Raw genomic sequence first — 12888 nt, forward strand, 5'->3', positions numbered from 1 at the left:
GTAAGGAAATGTTTGTATAAGGACGGTCAAAATGGGCGTCACGAAATGATTTACCAAAAATAATGTATCATCTGTTTAAGGTGTCCATACAAATTCGAAATGAGAAATTAATTTTAATGTTTAAAAAAAAAGTTATTTCAGGTCTTACAAACCCATATTTTACCACATTACAAAAATTACAAAAACAAAAATAGAAAATAAAAAAAATGAAAAATATAAAATAACATTGATAAAAAATTCAAAATTAAAATTATACAATATTAACCCTACAAACATGCTTTTTATATATATGTACATTAATTAATTAATTACTTACTTACTAAATAAATTACGAATCGACACTAGGTAAAAATGATCACTTTGTTTGGCCAGTGATGATTTGTACCCAGTGTTTAGTCATGGGGCAGTCCGCGCGTTCAGCGAACATGCTCAGGATGGTGTTGGAGCTGCCGCGCACTCTGTTCAGCAGAGACGCTACTCTCTTCCTTCTGATGGCGTGAAAGCCATCAGTGCGCGCCTCTGCGAACATACCCGACGCACTGCAGCGTCGCGGCAACTTCAACAGCATCCTGAATATGTTATTGTATTGCGCGCTGCGTATGACTCATCCACAGGCTGCTGGTGTAGAAGGTTTGGCAATAAGCCCTAAATAATGTTATTTTCACTTCCTTCGTACACTGAGCGAACCTGCGGGCAATCATGTTACCTCGCACAGACAAGGCCCTCCTCTCCCTCTCCTCCATCATAACTTCACTCTTTTTTGCGTTGTATTTCAGGCCATGTTGCTCGGCATAACTCTCACATTTACTAACCAGTTGCCTAATGGCATTGATGGAGGGACCCAGCAGCACCATGTCATCTGCATAGCTAATATTATTGATGCTGACACCGTCAATATGACATCCTACATGCGTGCTGCTGAGCTCCTCGATTAACTGGTTTACATAAAGGTTGAACAGAATAGGCGACGACAACCCCCCTTGTCTGACACCACACCCAAGCCTATACTCGTCGGACATAGTGTTCACCCATCTCACCTGATTGACCTGGTTGCCATACCAATACTTTAAAAGGGTAATACATTCTACTGGCACTGTAGTGCGGCTTAGCTTTTCCCACAATAGGTGGTAAGCAATCAGGTCAAAAGCCCGCGGTCAGGGCACAAGTCCAGGAAGCAGGCGTAGATCGGTGTTTTTCTGTCCTTGTAGTACCCGATAACCCGCTTAAGACACACAATTGCCGTTTCTGTGGATAAACCAGCTCGAAATTCAAATTGTGCGTCATGCAGCTTGACGTGTTTTTTGAGCTGTTCAGTAAGCAGGCTATCGAGCACCTTTGAGGTTACAGTAGCTAGTGATATAGGCCTATAGTTTGTGATATTAGACACGTCGCCCGTTCTGTTCTTGATAATGGGCACAACAACCGTTCTCATTAGACGATTCGGCAGATACGCGTGTTGCAGACATAACGTAAAAAACATAACCAACACTCGAGGAAGATGAACTCCAGCATATTTGAGGTGTTCAATGCTGAGACCATCGTGCCCCGGAGACTTACCGCGCTGCATGGCCTTTATGACTCCTGCCACATCTTTGGCAGATAATCTAATGGCACTGTCTCCCACAATGGTCCCACCATCAAAAACCCTCTCCTCATGGCCGTTTGCAAGAGGTGACTTTACAGTAAACAACTCCCTGAAGTTTTTACTTTTTTTAGTTTTTAGTTTTTACTTAGTTTCCTGTACTTATAACGAAATTGAAAGCCCGTTTGAAGCTTTCCTTTTAGAAGCTTGCTACATACCTTTTTCTTTACATTCACTGACAACAAGTAATTTGTAAAACAAACCTTGCTTTCTTTTCCGTACTCGGACCAATAGGGCAAAATGAACCGCTCCCACAGAAAGCTGTTGTAGAATATGATTGCTGCCACTTCCAAGAAGTTGAATATCACTAAGCCCCACCGGATCTGCTTCGTTCTGAGAATAGATTATTCCCGTTAAAGTCATAAAAGTCAAGACGTATACAAGATGTTATCTATAATGTGATTAGAAGTTGTTACATTTTGCACAGCACCTCATTTTCCATACATCACATTTTCTAGAGTACCTATACAATGACTAGTACCAATAACTTAATGTTTACTTATAATTACGTTATTTATTTACTAACCAACCTTGTACCTCTTTTAATTAAGTGAGTATGATAATTTATTGGGCGCTTAACCTTTCATAGGTACATATATTATGTGTGTGGTGGTCAACAATCCTGGGTTATAAGCTCGGTTGCGCTGTATAAAGCAGAAAAAATCGTTTACGAAAAAAATACAAAAAGATAACTAAATATTCCGTCAGGAATTCAGGATCCTTATCATACACAGTAAAGAGACTAAAGGTTAATCAGATTTAGTACTTGGTATCAATTTTATATTATTAACTCTAAAGTATCATCTTAAATAAAAAGTTACCCTTACCTAGAAGATCACAACAATTCGTACCTATAGGCAATCAAAACGGTAGCGACATCGAGACAGACGATATTGCGAGCTCCGAGCAGATGCATGCCGAGCGCACGCTGCGCTGTCCGATAATTGCAATTGTATGCATTCTTGGCTCGCGGTACGTCTCAGACCTCACATTACCTACAGACTATAGCATAGTTATCGATCAAAATCATGCTTACGATATTCTGCACCACTTTGTGAGACATATTATTTTCTTTTCTGCCTATAGCCTATAACTCTATGCTATAGTCTGTAGGTAGGTCTACTGTAAAGTAATATTACGGCCGACCTCAAAAGACATTGAACGCTTCAGCGTCATTCTTTAAATTAAGTTGAAAATATATATCAATTTAAATAATGTTCAATGTCTTTTGAGGTCGGCCGTAATATTACTTCATTAAGTATGTATACAGTACCTACCTATATGTATATGTATTACTTATTTTGGGTTTACGCTTCTAAGGAGTCTAAGCTGTCTATTACAAAGGAAGCGTTTGAAGTGTTAATTATCTAATTATACATTTCTAGAACAGTTCAATTATATTTAATTGAATGGTTTTGGTGATACTAAACAATAAAGCAGCTTAATCCTGTCATAAACATAAATTGAACACAATTTGAAACTCCAATTTGCTGTTTTATGCTAATCTATTCGCAGTAATTTCAATAAATCCTTATTTCATTTCATTACAATTACATTAATTGGTCTGGACGGCTAAAAAAAATACAGCAAGTAATTCAAGGTAAACGTGTAATTTAGACACGCATCCTTATTCTTAGGTATCTATAGGTTTCATCGTTGGGGTCCCTTGATGGTTTCTTTTATTAATGTTATTATGGTTACTTGGCAGCCTAACTGATAAGATAGCCGCGGGCAGTAAAGTTTCTAATAATCTTGTTTTAGTGTTTTATCAATGCGCATTTGCCTTCTGAAGGGCGTCCTAAACGAAATAGCTTTTTAGGGTTGCGAAGTCAACTAGGTCCGTTCGTGGCTTAGCTCTGTGACCATGAGCTCAAGACAGATGTAATCCAATCAGTCGACAGTCCAATCACGCTCTAGTACTTAACCCCTCGAACGACCATGTCAAAAATTTGCTACCGAATTAATAACCTTGAAATTGTACATTAAAGTTCAAATTGTCTGTGACGTATACGGGACAAGGCATTCGAAGGGTTAAGAAGTATAAAATCTAAAAACAATAATATGGGTCTGGTACAGAAGGGTTGTTTTTTTGCTTCAACTCCATTTGAATAGGTGTTGTATTAGATAAAAAAATTCTTAGGAAAAGTAAAAATATAAAGAACCTACAAGTTTTTTTTAAGGCCCAGTATCGCGGGGAGCCGAATCGCGGGACACATACGCTGGTAGTGCAGTCCAAGAAATTCGGCGGGCAAATTGTGGCTTACGGACTAGGGTTTAAAATTCGAGAAGCTTGGCGGCGCGATTCGAGAAATGAATTTGAGATTCACTAGATATGAAATAGTAAAGATATGTGGCATTTCACGGCAAAAGGTACCTTATGGCGGTTGGCGTAAGCGTAATAGCACACCTAAAATACTATTACTTATTCTGTGCCTAAGCTCCAACCGCCATAAGGTACCTTTACCCGTTGGACGTCACATATCTTTACTATTTCATATCTAGTGAATCTCTAAGTCATTTCCCGAATCACGCTGTCAGTAAATTGTGGAGCGCCCCAGTATCACAGTAGTATTGAACTCCTATACTAACTAGTACCACAATCATACGTGTGACAATAGGGCGCTCCATGGGTTAATGAGCCACTCGTTAAGAGTTCTTATAAACAATTCCTTACCTCGGGTATTGATCCCGGTAAATAAGCGTCGGCGCAAACAGATAATAGAGATAATGCCTGAACGTCGGAAGGGGGGCGCCATCGTCGCGCCAGCGAGGCGCGCAGGCTACAGCTATCGCATGGATTTTCATTGCGAAACGGAACTGTAATAAAAAAAACGTTTTTTATTATACTAGGTAATAGCAATAGATGGATACAGTCTAAGGAAAAAACGTGCCTCGAAAAATCAAGAAAATTTGATTCTCGATCAGATGGCGCCACTACCGTTGGCCTACTCTCGGATAGATGGCGTTGACGGTTTCGTTTATTATTTAACAATTTTAACGCATATCAGTGCAAGAACACGGGTGAAAATAATATAAAAATAATTAATGCAAATAAAAAAACCATTTATCTATATATACAGGGTGACCTTAGCCTTTGGACAAACCCTGAAATCCCACGTAGGGTTACTTCTCAGGAATGTGTACGTTAATATTTTTTTAATTAGAACAAAAAATTTAAAAATACATTTTCTAACAAAAAATAATTCCAATGATCGACAACAAAAAGAAACATAGTGTATTAATCATTGAAAGTGTTTTTGACAATATGTTCGAAAATGTGCGGCAATGATGACATTTGTCAAAAGTCAAAATCTAATTAATAATTAATGTCATAAATAAAAAAAGATAATCAATAAGGTCGAAGAAGGTTTCATACTATTTATTACCTCAGGAGCTATTAACACATACAGGCTGCTCCAAAGTAAAAAATCGTAATTTCTTAATTTCTTTGTAACCGCTACACCGGTTGCTATGATACTTTGTATACTGATTCTAAATAGCATTAGGGAATGCATATGTACATTTCGGCTTTGTCCAATGGCTAAGGACACCCTGTACAAATGCACGTGTCCTGACTGACTTAGTGACTGACTGACTCATCAACACAGAGGCGAAATCACAAAAGCTAGAAAGTTGAAATTTGCACAACAGGTTACATTTATATTGTGTACAAGAAATAAGAAGGGATTTTGAGAAATTCAACCTAAGGGGGTTAAAAAGGGGATGAAAGTTTGTATGGGGTTCAAGTTTTATTTGATGCTAGGAATTTGAAACGTCGGGAAAAGATATCTTATTAAAATACAAGAAAAATAATTTCAGCGTTTTTGAAAATTCATCCCCTAAGGTGGCGAAAAAGGGGTTGAAAGTTTGTATGGAGATCAAACATTTTTTCAAGTGCGGGACTTGAATCTTTGTATATGAGCATATTATTAGTATATAGGAAAAGTAATTTCAGCGTTTTTTAAAATTCATCCCCTAACAGGGTTAAAAACGGGTTGAAAGTTTGAATCCATTACAAATGCTTTAAAACTTCTTGGAAAGGCATAATAGCCGATTACATAAAAAATAAGTAAAAACTGTAATAATTTGAATTCTTTAAAAAAAAAAGGGAACCGCCTCCAAAAAACCAACACACTGAAAAGCACAAAATATTTTTTATATACCCCACCCCTATCCTTGTCCAGTCCCTATCTCGTCGTTAAGCAAATTTCTGCCAAAAGTAATTAATACCTAATAATAAGCAAATTAATAACCATCCGGGTAATGACTTAGGTTTTGAAGGCGGTGAGAAAAGTCTGCAACGATTTTGATAGCAAACGCAGTGCAAGTGTCATTTTAAACGTCAAACTTCTATAAAATTATGACGTATAAATAACACTTGTACTGCGTGTGCTATCAAAATCGTTGCAGACTTTTCTTGGTCTCACTCTATGAACATCCGACGCGACGTCGCGTAAAATTTGAATGTGTGCCTTTAAACGTGCGAATCATATCTCAATCTCATAGTTTATAAGGTAGTTCAAAATATTAAGCCATGGAAATTAATAAAAAAAATTTATCGCGTCGATGGCGGGCTAAATTAATGATTAAAGTCTAATTTAACCCTTCCGCTAAATAATCTTGACACATTGTGGTTACGTGTTTACAAAGCATTTAGCTACATCCTCGAACTACAGGCTACGGCGTAGCGCTACAAGCGTAACCGTGTACAAGCTAAGCTTTACTGCCTAGCAAACCTTGCGCTACGACAACGATACGCTTTCTGTCTTCACTCTTCCATATTAGTGCGATAGAGACAAATAGCCTTTCGTTTCGTTTTTCTGCGAACGATTGTCATCTTGGCTAGGCACCCTGAAGACCTATTCGAACTTTCAAAATAAAACATGATTTAATGCGCACCAATATTACGCGAGGGAGATGGATTGCGAGTAGGTAGATTGCGAGTCGTGACAAGGTCGCATCGTATCGATAATTAAATAAAGTTGTCATTTTTTAGGGTTCCGTACCTCAAAAGGAAAAAACGGAACCCTTATAAGATCACTCGTGCGTCTGTCTGTCTGTCTGTCTGTCCGTCTGTCACAGCCTATTTTCTCCGAAACTACTGGACCAATTAAGTTGAAATTTGGTACACATATGTAAGTTTGTGACCCAAAGACGGGCATGTAACGTAAACAAATGAATTTTAAACACGGGGGCCACTTTTGGGCGGTAAATGAGAAAATTGAGAAATGAAATGAAATGAAAGAGCTCATTATGAGAATCTCAAATATATATTTTTTATAATTTTAGAATAAACAGTTTAGAAGTTATTCAAGAAAATAGGCAAAAAATGACCATTCCTCGCCTTTATCTCCGAAACTACTGGGTCAAAAATTTCGAAAAAAATACACAAAATAGATCTTTACCTATAGATCACAGGAAAACCTATTAGAAATGTAGTAGTTTTGATCCGACCCCTACGGGTTTTTAAAGACATTTCACTCACGTTTCACATAATAAATACATTGTTTAAATTGTGTAATGTACCGACTCCGACTCGCACTTGGCCGGTTTTTTAAATCTGAATGCCGTTCCTGTGCTTTGCTGTCTAGCCTGAGTCACTCGTCCTTCGGTAAGCAATTGTAGTGATATCGCAGGATCCTAGAATAGGTGACAATGTTGAGCTTCGATAACGTTTATTGGTGGAGCACAAATTCGTCGCGATAAAGATAACGCTTTCCGAATGAGATGACGCGATTACTGTGCTAAAGCGTGCCGTCTATTTACCTACGCGCTTAACTACACATATATCAATTTTAATAAAACAAACATTTTTAAAAGTTTTATACAGAAATAAGAAATAATAAAAAAACGTTAGTAATAAATGTAATAATTAATAGTTAAAATTCGGGTTTTCTAGGTCTCAAATTATTATTATTTGGAGCCTTACGTGTCCCACTGCTGGGCAAAGGCCTCCCCCAATTTCTCCACAGATATCTGTCCAGTGCTGTGTCTGGCCACTCCTTCAAAAAGGAGTCTAGTTCATCCCGCCATCGCCGGCAGGGTCTGCCATGTCCCCGATTTGAGTTTTCGGGCTCCCACTCTGTGGCGATTTTGCCCCACAACTCGTTCGGCATTCGGCAGACATGACCAGCCCAGTCCCATTTTAGCTTGGCCGCCTTCCGAGCTACATCGACGATTTGGGTTTTGGAGCGCAGCGTGGTGTTCCGGACTCGATCCACCAATTTGACACCTAATATGCTACGCTCCATGGCTCGTTGGCAAACCCCGAGTTTGGAATTCTGAGCTTTGGTCAAAGGCCAAGTCTGTGCACCGTAGGTTAGAACTGGGAGTATAAACATGTCCATGAGCTTCCGTTTGAGTGACATCGGAAGATTACCTTTCATCAGGTGTTTCATGGACCAATAGCTCCTCCAGGCGTTTTCAATCCGTCTTTGGACCTCATTTTCCTGTCGCGCCTGGAAGGAGACTAATTGGCCCAAATAAATGTACTCATGGACATATGCAACATCTTCTCCATTTATTTCTATCCTATGTGGTGTGCTTTTGGTCATAAGCTTGGTCTTCGACATATTCATCTTCAGTCCAATCTCGTGGCTTGCGGTGCTGAGTTCTTCAAGCATTTGTTGTAGCTCGGAAGCAGTCGAGGAGAAAACGACAATGTCGTCTGCGACCCGCAGATTAGTTAATCTGCGATCTCCGACGACAAGCCCCTTCTCTCCCCAACTTGGCGCAAATATAATAAGAAAATAAAAATCGTAACACCTTAATGAAGAATGATGGATCTAGTGGTTGTAAATCCGGGCACACTAAACAAAATCCGTATTTTTGGATTTTTCTGAATGAAATACAAAGTTTGGATAAAATCCGGATTTGGGTGTTCAGTAATCAGTAATCAGTGTGTTTATTGCTGTCATAGGTATACAAGTTGGTACATTTATTGGTTCACGACTAAATTGGCTAAAAATTTATTTATAGTTGCTATACGGCAATACGTGCTATATTTCTACTAAAACATTACCTCCATTATTTTCTACATACTGTACCATGAAATCGTCATTTATATCGCATATTGTTTAATAAAGTTTTGCTGAAAATACTTATGTACCTATCAGTAATATGAATAATATAAGATGATTTCTACAAGTAAGGCTGAGAACGCACTGCGATTATTTATTTGCGGTTTCAGAGCCGCAAAAAGTGTAACGTACGGCATGCTTCATAAGCGCACGCACTTAAAAGACTGAAACCGCAAGAAATTAATCGCAGTGCGTTCTAAGCCTAAGGGGGAGCGCTAAGGCCTAAAGATACAAAAAAAATATATGTCTTTTGACAACCAAAATGTATGATTTTTATCGACTTTTTAAATGTTTTTTTTTTAATTGTTAAAGTGTGTCATGATAACTCGTGTAAGTCAGCTGTCATAGCTATCGATCTTTTTGTGAATTGGGGAATGTAGTGTGAGAGCCCTAGTTTCCCCTCGCGGTTGAAAGGTCAGATGGCAGTCACTTTCGTAAAAAGCCGGCCACGTGCGAGTTCAAGCAAGCAAGGGTTCCGTACATTACACAATTTAAACAATGTATTTTTTATGAGAAATGTCTTTAAAAGCCCGTAGGGGTCGGATCAAAAACTAAGTAATTAAGTCCGACTCACGCTTGACTGCACATTTCTAATAGGTTTTGCTTACCATCAGGCGGGCCGTATGCTTGATTGCCACCGACGTGGTATAAAAAAAAGGTAAAAATCTACTTTGTGTATTTTTTTCAATTTTTTTGGCCCAGTAGTTTCGGAGAAAGGGGGGGGAATGGTAATTTTTTACCTATTTTCTTAAATAACTTCTAAACTGTTTGGCCCAAAATTATATAAAAAATATATTTGAGATTCTCACAATGAGCTCTTTCATTTGATATGTAACACGATATAGTTTGACAAACTTTATTTTTTAATTTTCTCATTTACCCCCCAAAAGTGGCCCCCGTGTTTAAAATTAATTTGTTTACGTTACATGTCCATTTTTGGGTCACAAACTTACATATGTGTACCAAATTTTAACTTAATTGGTCCAGTAGTTTTGGAGAAAATAGGCTGTGACAGACGGACAGACAGACAGACAGACAGACAGACGCACGAGTGATCCTATAAGGGTTTTTTCATTTTGAGGTACGGAACCCTAAAACTAGTGCCCACGTCAATTCTTGGGATTGGTTGCCAAGCGGACCCCAGGCTCCCATGAGCCGAGGCAAAATGCCGGGACAACGCGAGGAAAATGATGATGGCATTCAATTTTTCCTAATTTTTTATTCAAATTGCAGGATCAATTATACAAACAAATACTACACGCGATTACATAAAGAATATTGACCAGGTTATTATGAGATAAAAAAAAAAGTTTGAATGTCATTATTATTTAATCTAAAATCGACGCTATGGTTTCTAATTCTAAGAACAGATTTCGCTCTTTTTTTTATTATTATAAACTGATCGGCGATTGGCCCTAGTCACACCTGATGGAAAGTGAAGACAGGGCCTAAGATGGAGCTCACCGGTTCAGTAACAGCCTATTCACTCTTGTTTTAAAGAGACCGAGGTCATATTGATCAATCACCATATCTCTCATAGTTTCTGACTTCTCCATACTGACCCATTTGGATTGATCACCCTGTATAGTATGGATAGTTTGATTTACTCGTTAAATTGCAATACCTATTGCAGTTACTAAAAAAAACCGAAAATTCGGATTTTTGTTCAAAAAATCCGGATTTTATAACGGATCGAAATCTGCGGAAAAATCCGGATTTTCGAACTTGGGATAATCCGGATTGCAATCACCAGATGATCCAGTAATCTCTATTCATCATCATCATGTCAGCCGATAGACGTCCACTGCTGGACATAGGCCTCCCCCAAGGCTCGCCACAATCCCCAATCGCCGCAATCTCTATTTTCGGACGGTAAAAGTTTAATCGCTATTATATATCAGTTTGGAATTGTAGTTTGTACCTCAAATTGAATTTTAATGAATTTTATTTGATATTTGCATATTATATTGTCTAACTGGTAGTTTTATTGATGAGTTAATAACGAAATTATAACGATATCAATGGCGGCTTTCATTCGATACCCATGAGATTCGAGTCGGGTTCTTGTTTTACTCAAGGAGGCAGTTCTTCACCAGAACATAATACTTTCTTGGGACTAACAATTTGTCGATATCCCTCGGGTAATATAAATTGCTTAACGGGAATACGTAATCGGATAGGCTTTATGTAAATTATACGGGTTTAGGTTATGATTTTCGGAATATATTCAGTGTAGCTATAATGAATACAAACTACCTACTCATTAAAATCTATTTTACACACTATTATTGATTTGAGCCCTTTACGATTTCAAATATTACCAATTCTAACTAGTTATGTGAATTATGTGAAACTTAATCGCATTATATTTCATTGATTTACCTTCACTGAAATTCTAACGTGATAGATATTACGCCCATGGTGAAGATTATATTATGCCTTTGGTATATGAATTATCTCAATCTTTAATAACTACGCTTCATATTGAAAAATTAAAGGATACAAAGTGAACTCCATTTCATTGCACTTTTTTATGCCCTAGCTAAGAATGGGCTGACAAATTGGTTCGAGTTAGTGCTTGTTTTCCCAGCTGATAACCGTGCTTCGTATCCTGCGTGGTCGCCTGGATTGCCCCGAGTTAGTCGGCGAGGCATGTCGACTATTTGTCCCGGACCAGCGTGCGCGGTATAGTGCTGACCGGGTGCGTCTCTTCGCGGTCCCTCCCGCCCGCATGGTCTCGCGGCGCAACTCGCCCGTTTGCCGAGCGTTGAACACGCTCAATAAGTTTGGTGGTGTGCAACACTCCTGCGATTTGTTTGCGGACGGCTGGATGGTTATTGAGAGGGATTGTTTAAAAATATGCGAGTCACTGACCTAATTATTGAAATGATTGAATGTATCTTTGACATGATTTTTATGTACTTAGTCCATACAATTATTATTAGTATTGTTTTTTATTTTATTATTATTATTATTTATAATCAAACCTAGATATAAGAAATGTAATGACTTAGGCTAGTCCTGTAACGTTGCATTTTGTTTTAAATAAATAAATTGAATAAATTGAATTGAAAATTGTTTTTTGCGCCTATACCTTGATGTACACTCGAGCTATACCTATACAATGATACAGAATATACCTATACAATGATATAGAAATCAGTCTTTGCGTGTGTGAAGATGCTAAATTGTAGAATGTTAAGAGCAGTCTTTTACAAGCTTTTCTGATTGAAAATTGGTCTTTAGTTTGACAATGTTGGTAGCAGCAACAGCTGCGATGGCGTTATTTACCGCCGCCGCTGACGAGGGTCAAGGTGATTTATGTAGCGTTTCACTTTCAACGATTTTGCCGGTACACTACTCCATCTTTGAATTATTGCTAGGTACGCGTGATTAAACCGGTTGGATTTTTTTTCCGACTATATTTGTACCTATTCCTTATATTGTTAACTCACAAACTACTTTATTTGATCGATATTGACTACTTCGTACCTACTGCAAAATCGGTTACATAACAATAATTTTTCAAAATCTGGAATGTTCAATGTTTCAATTATTAGGTACCGCTCTAATATCATAATTTTTTACACACACGACACATATTTTTTCTAATATAATTTACTTCTTTAGTAATAAAACTAAAAATATTTTACCCAGGTAGGTACCCTAATGAAAAAAACGTCAGTAGGTAGGTTCGTAGGTCTAACGAAGTTACTAACGAAAATATATACATTGCTATTTACCACTCGGGCAGGACAAAGGACGATTCCGGGCCCCGGTAGAAATTGAACAGCTTATTTTTGAAACGACTTTTACGTACACGTAAAAGATAAATAACTTGTTCTTTGTACTATATATTTGAAAGGTAGTTTTAAATAAGTACAAAATAATAATGTTAAATATATTTACCTATTGCAGTATTATATCGAAATTGAAACACACAATCAATCAATCATTCTTTCTTAGCGTATTTTAATCCACTTTAGGCCACTCTCGCCTAATTTTCCACTTATAGACCGCGAGCCAGGCGCAAATTTCGCCAGTCATCGTCTCCCGGGCGAAAACTGGTATAGCGGTTAACGGCTATGTATGATGAACCTTCGTGAACGTCAGCTGCCGCTCCGTTGGTGGGTTGAAGAATGGCAGCCACCGAAACGCGTAACACGG

General features: G+C 38.0%; 2 protein-coding genes across 5 annotated transcripts in view; both read right to left on the reverse strand.

The window, feature by feature from the left end:
* The window catches only part of LOC134742439 (speract receptor-like), a 347982-nt gene that overhangs the window by 105699 nt on the left and 229395 nt on the right, over positions 1 to 12888 (reverse strand). The gene's annotated exons all lie outside the window — the stretch shown is intronic.
* LOC134742474 (sterol O-acyltransferase 1) overlaps positions 1 to 12888 on the reverse strand; it is a 44272-nt gene that overhangs the window by 6767 nt on the left and 24617 nt on the right. For all 4 annotated transcript variants that reach the window (XM_063675672.1, XM_063675670.1, XM_063675671.1 and 1 more), the window contains exons 5-6: positions 4317 to 4459; positions 1846 to 1975 (exon numbers count right to left, since the gene is read on the reverse strand). In XM_063675672.1, the coding sequence (XP_063531742.1) occupies positions 1846 to 1975; positions 4317 to 4459 (273 nt within the window). The remainder of the gene's footprint in view (positions 1 to 1845; positions 1976 to 4316; positions 4460 to 12888) is intronic.

Source organism: Cydia strobilella, chromosome 6 (assembly GCF_947568885.1).
Source record: "Cydia strobilella chromosome 6, ilCydStro3.1, whole genome shotgun sequence".
Lineage (NCBI taxonomy): Eukaryota > Metazoa > Arthropoda > Insecta > Lepidoptera > Tortricidae > Cydia > Cydia strobilella.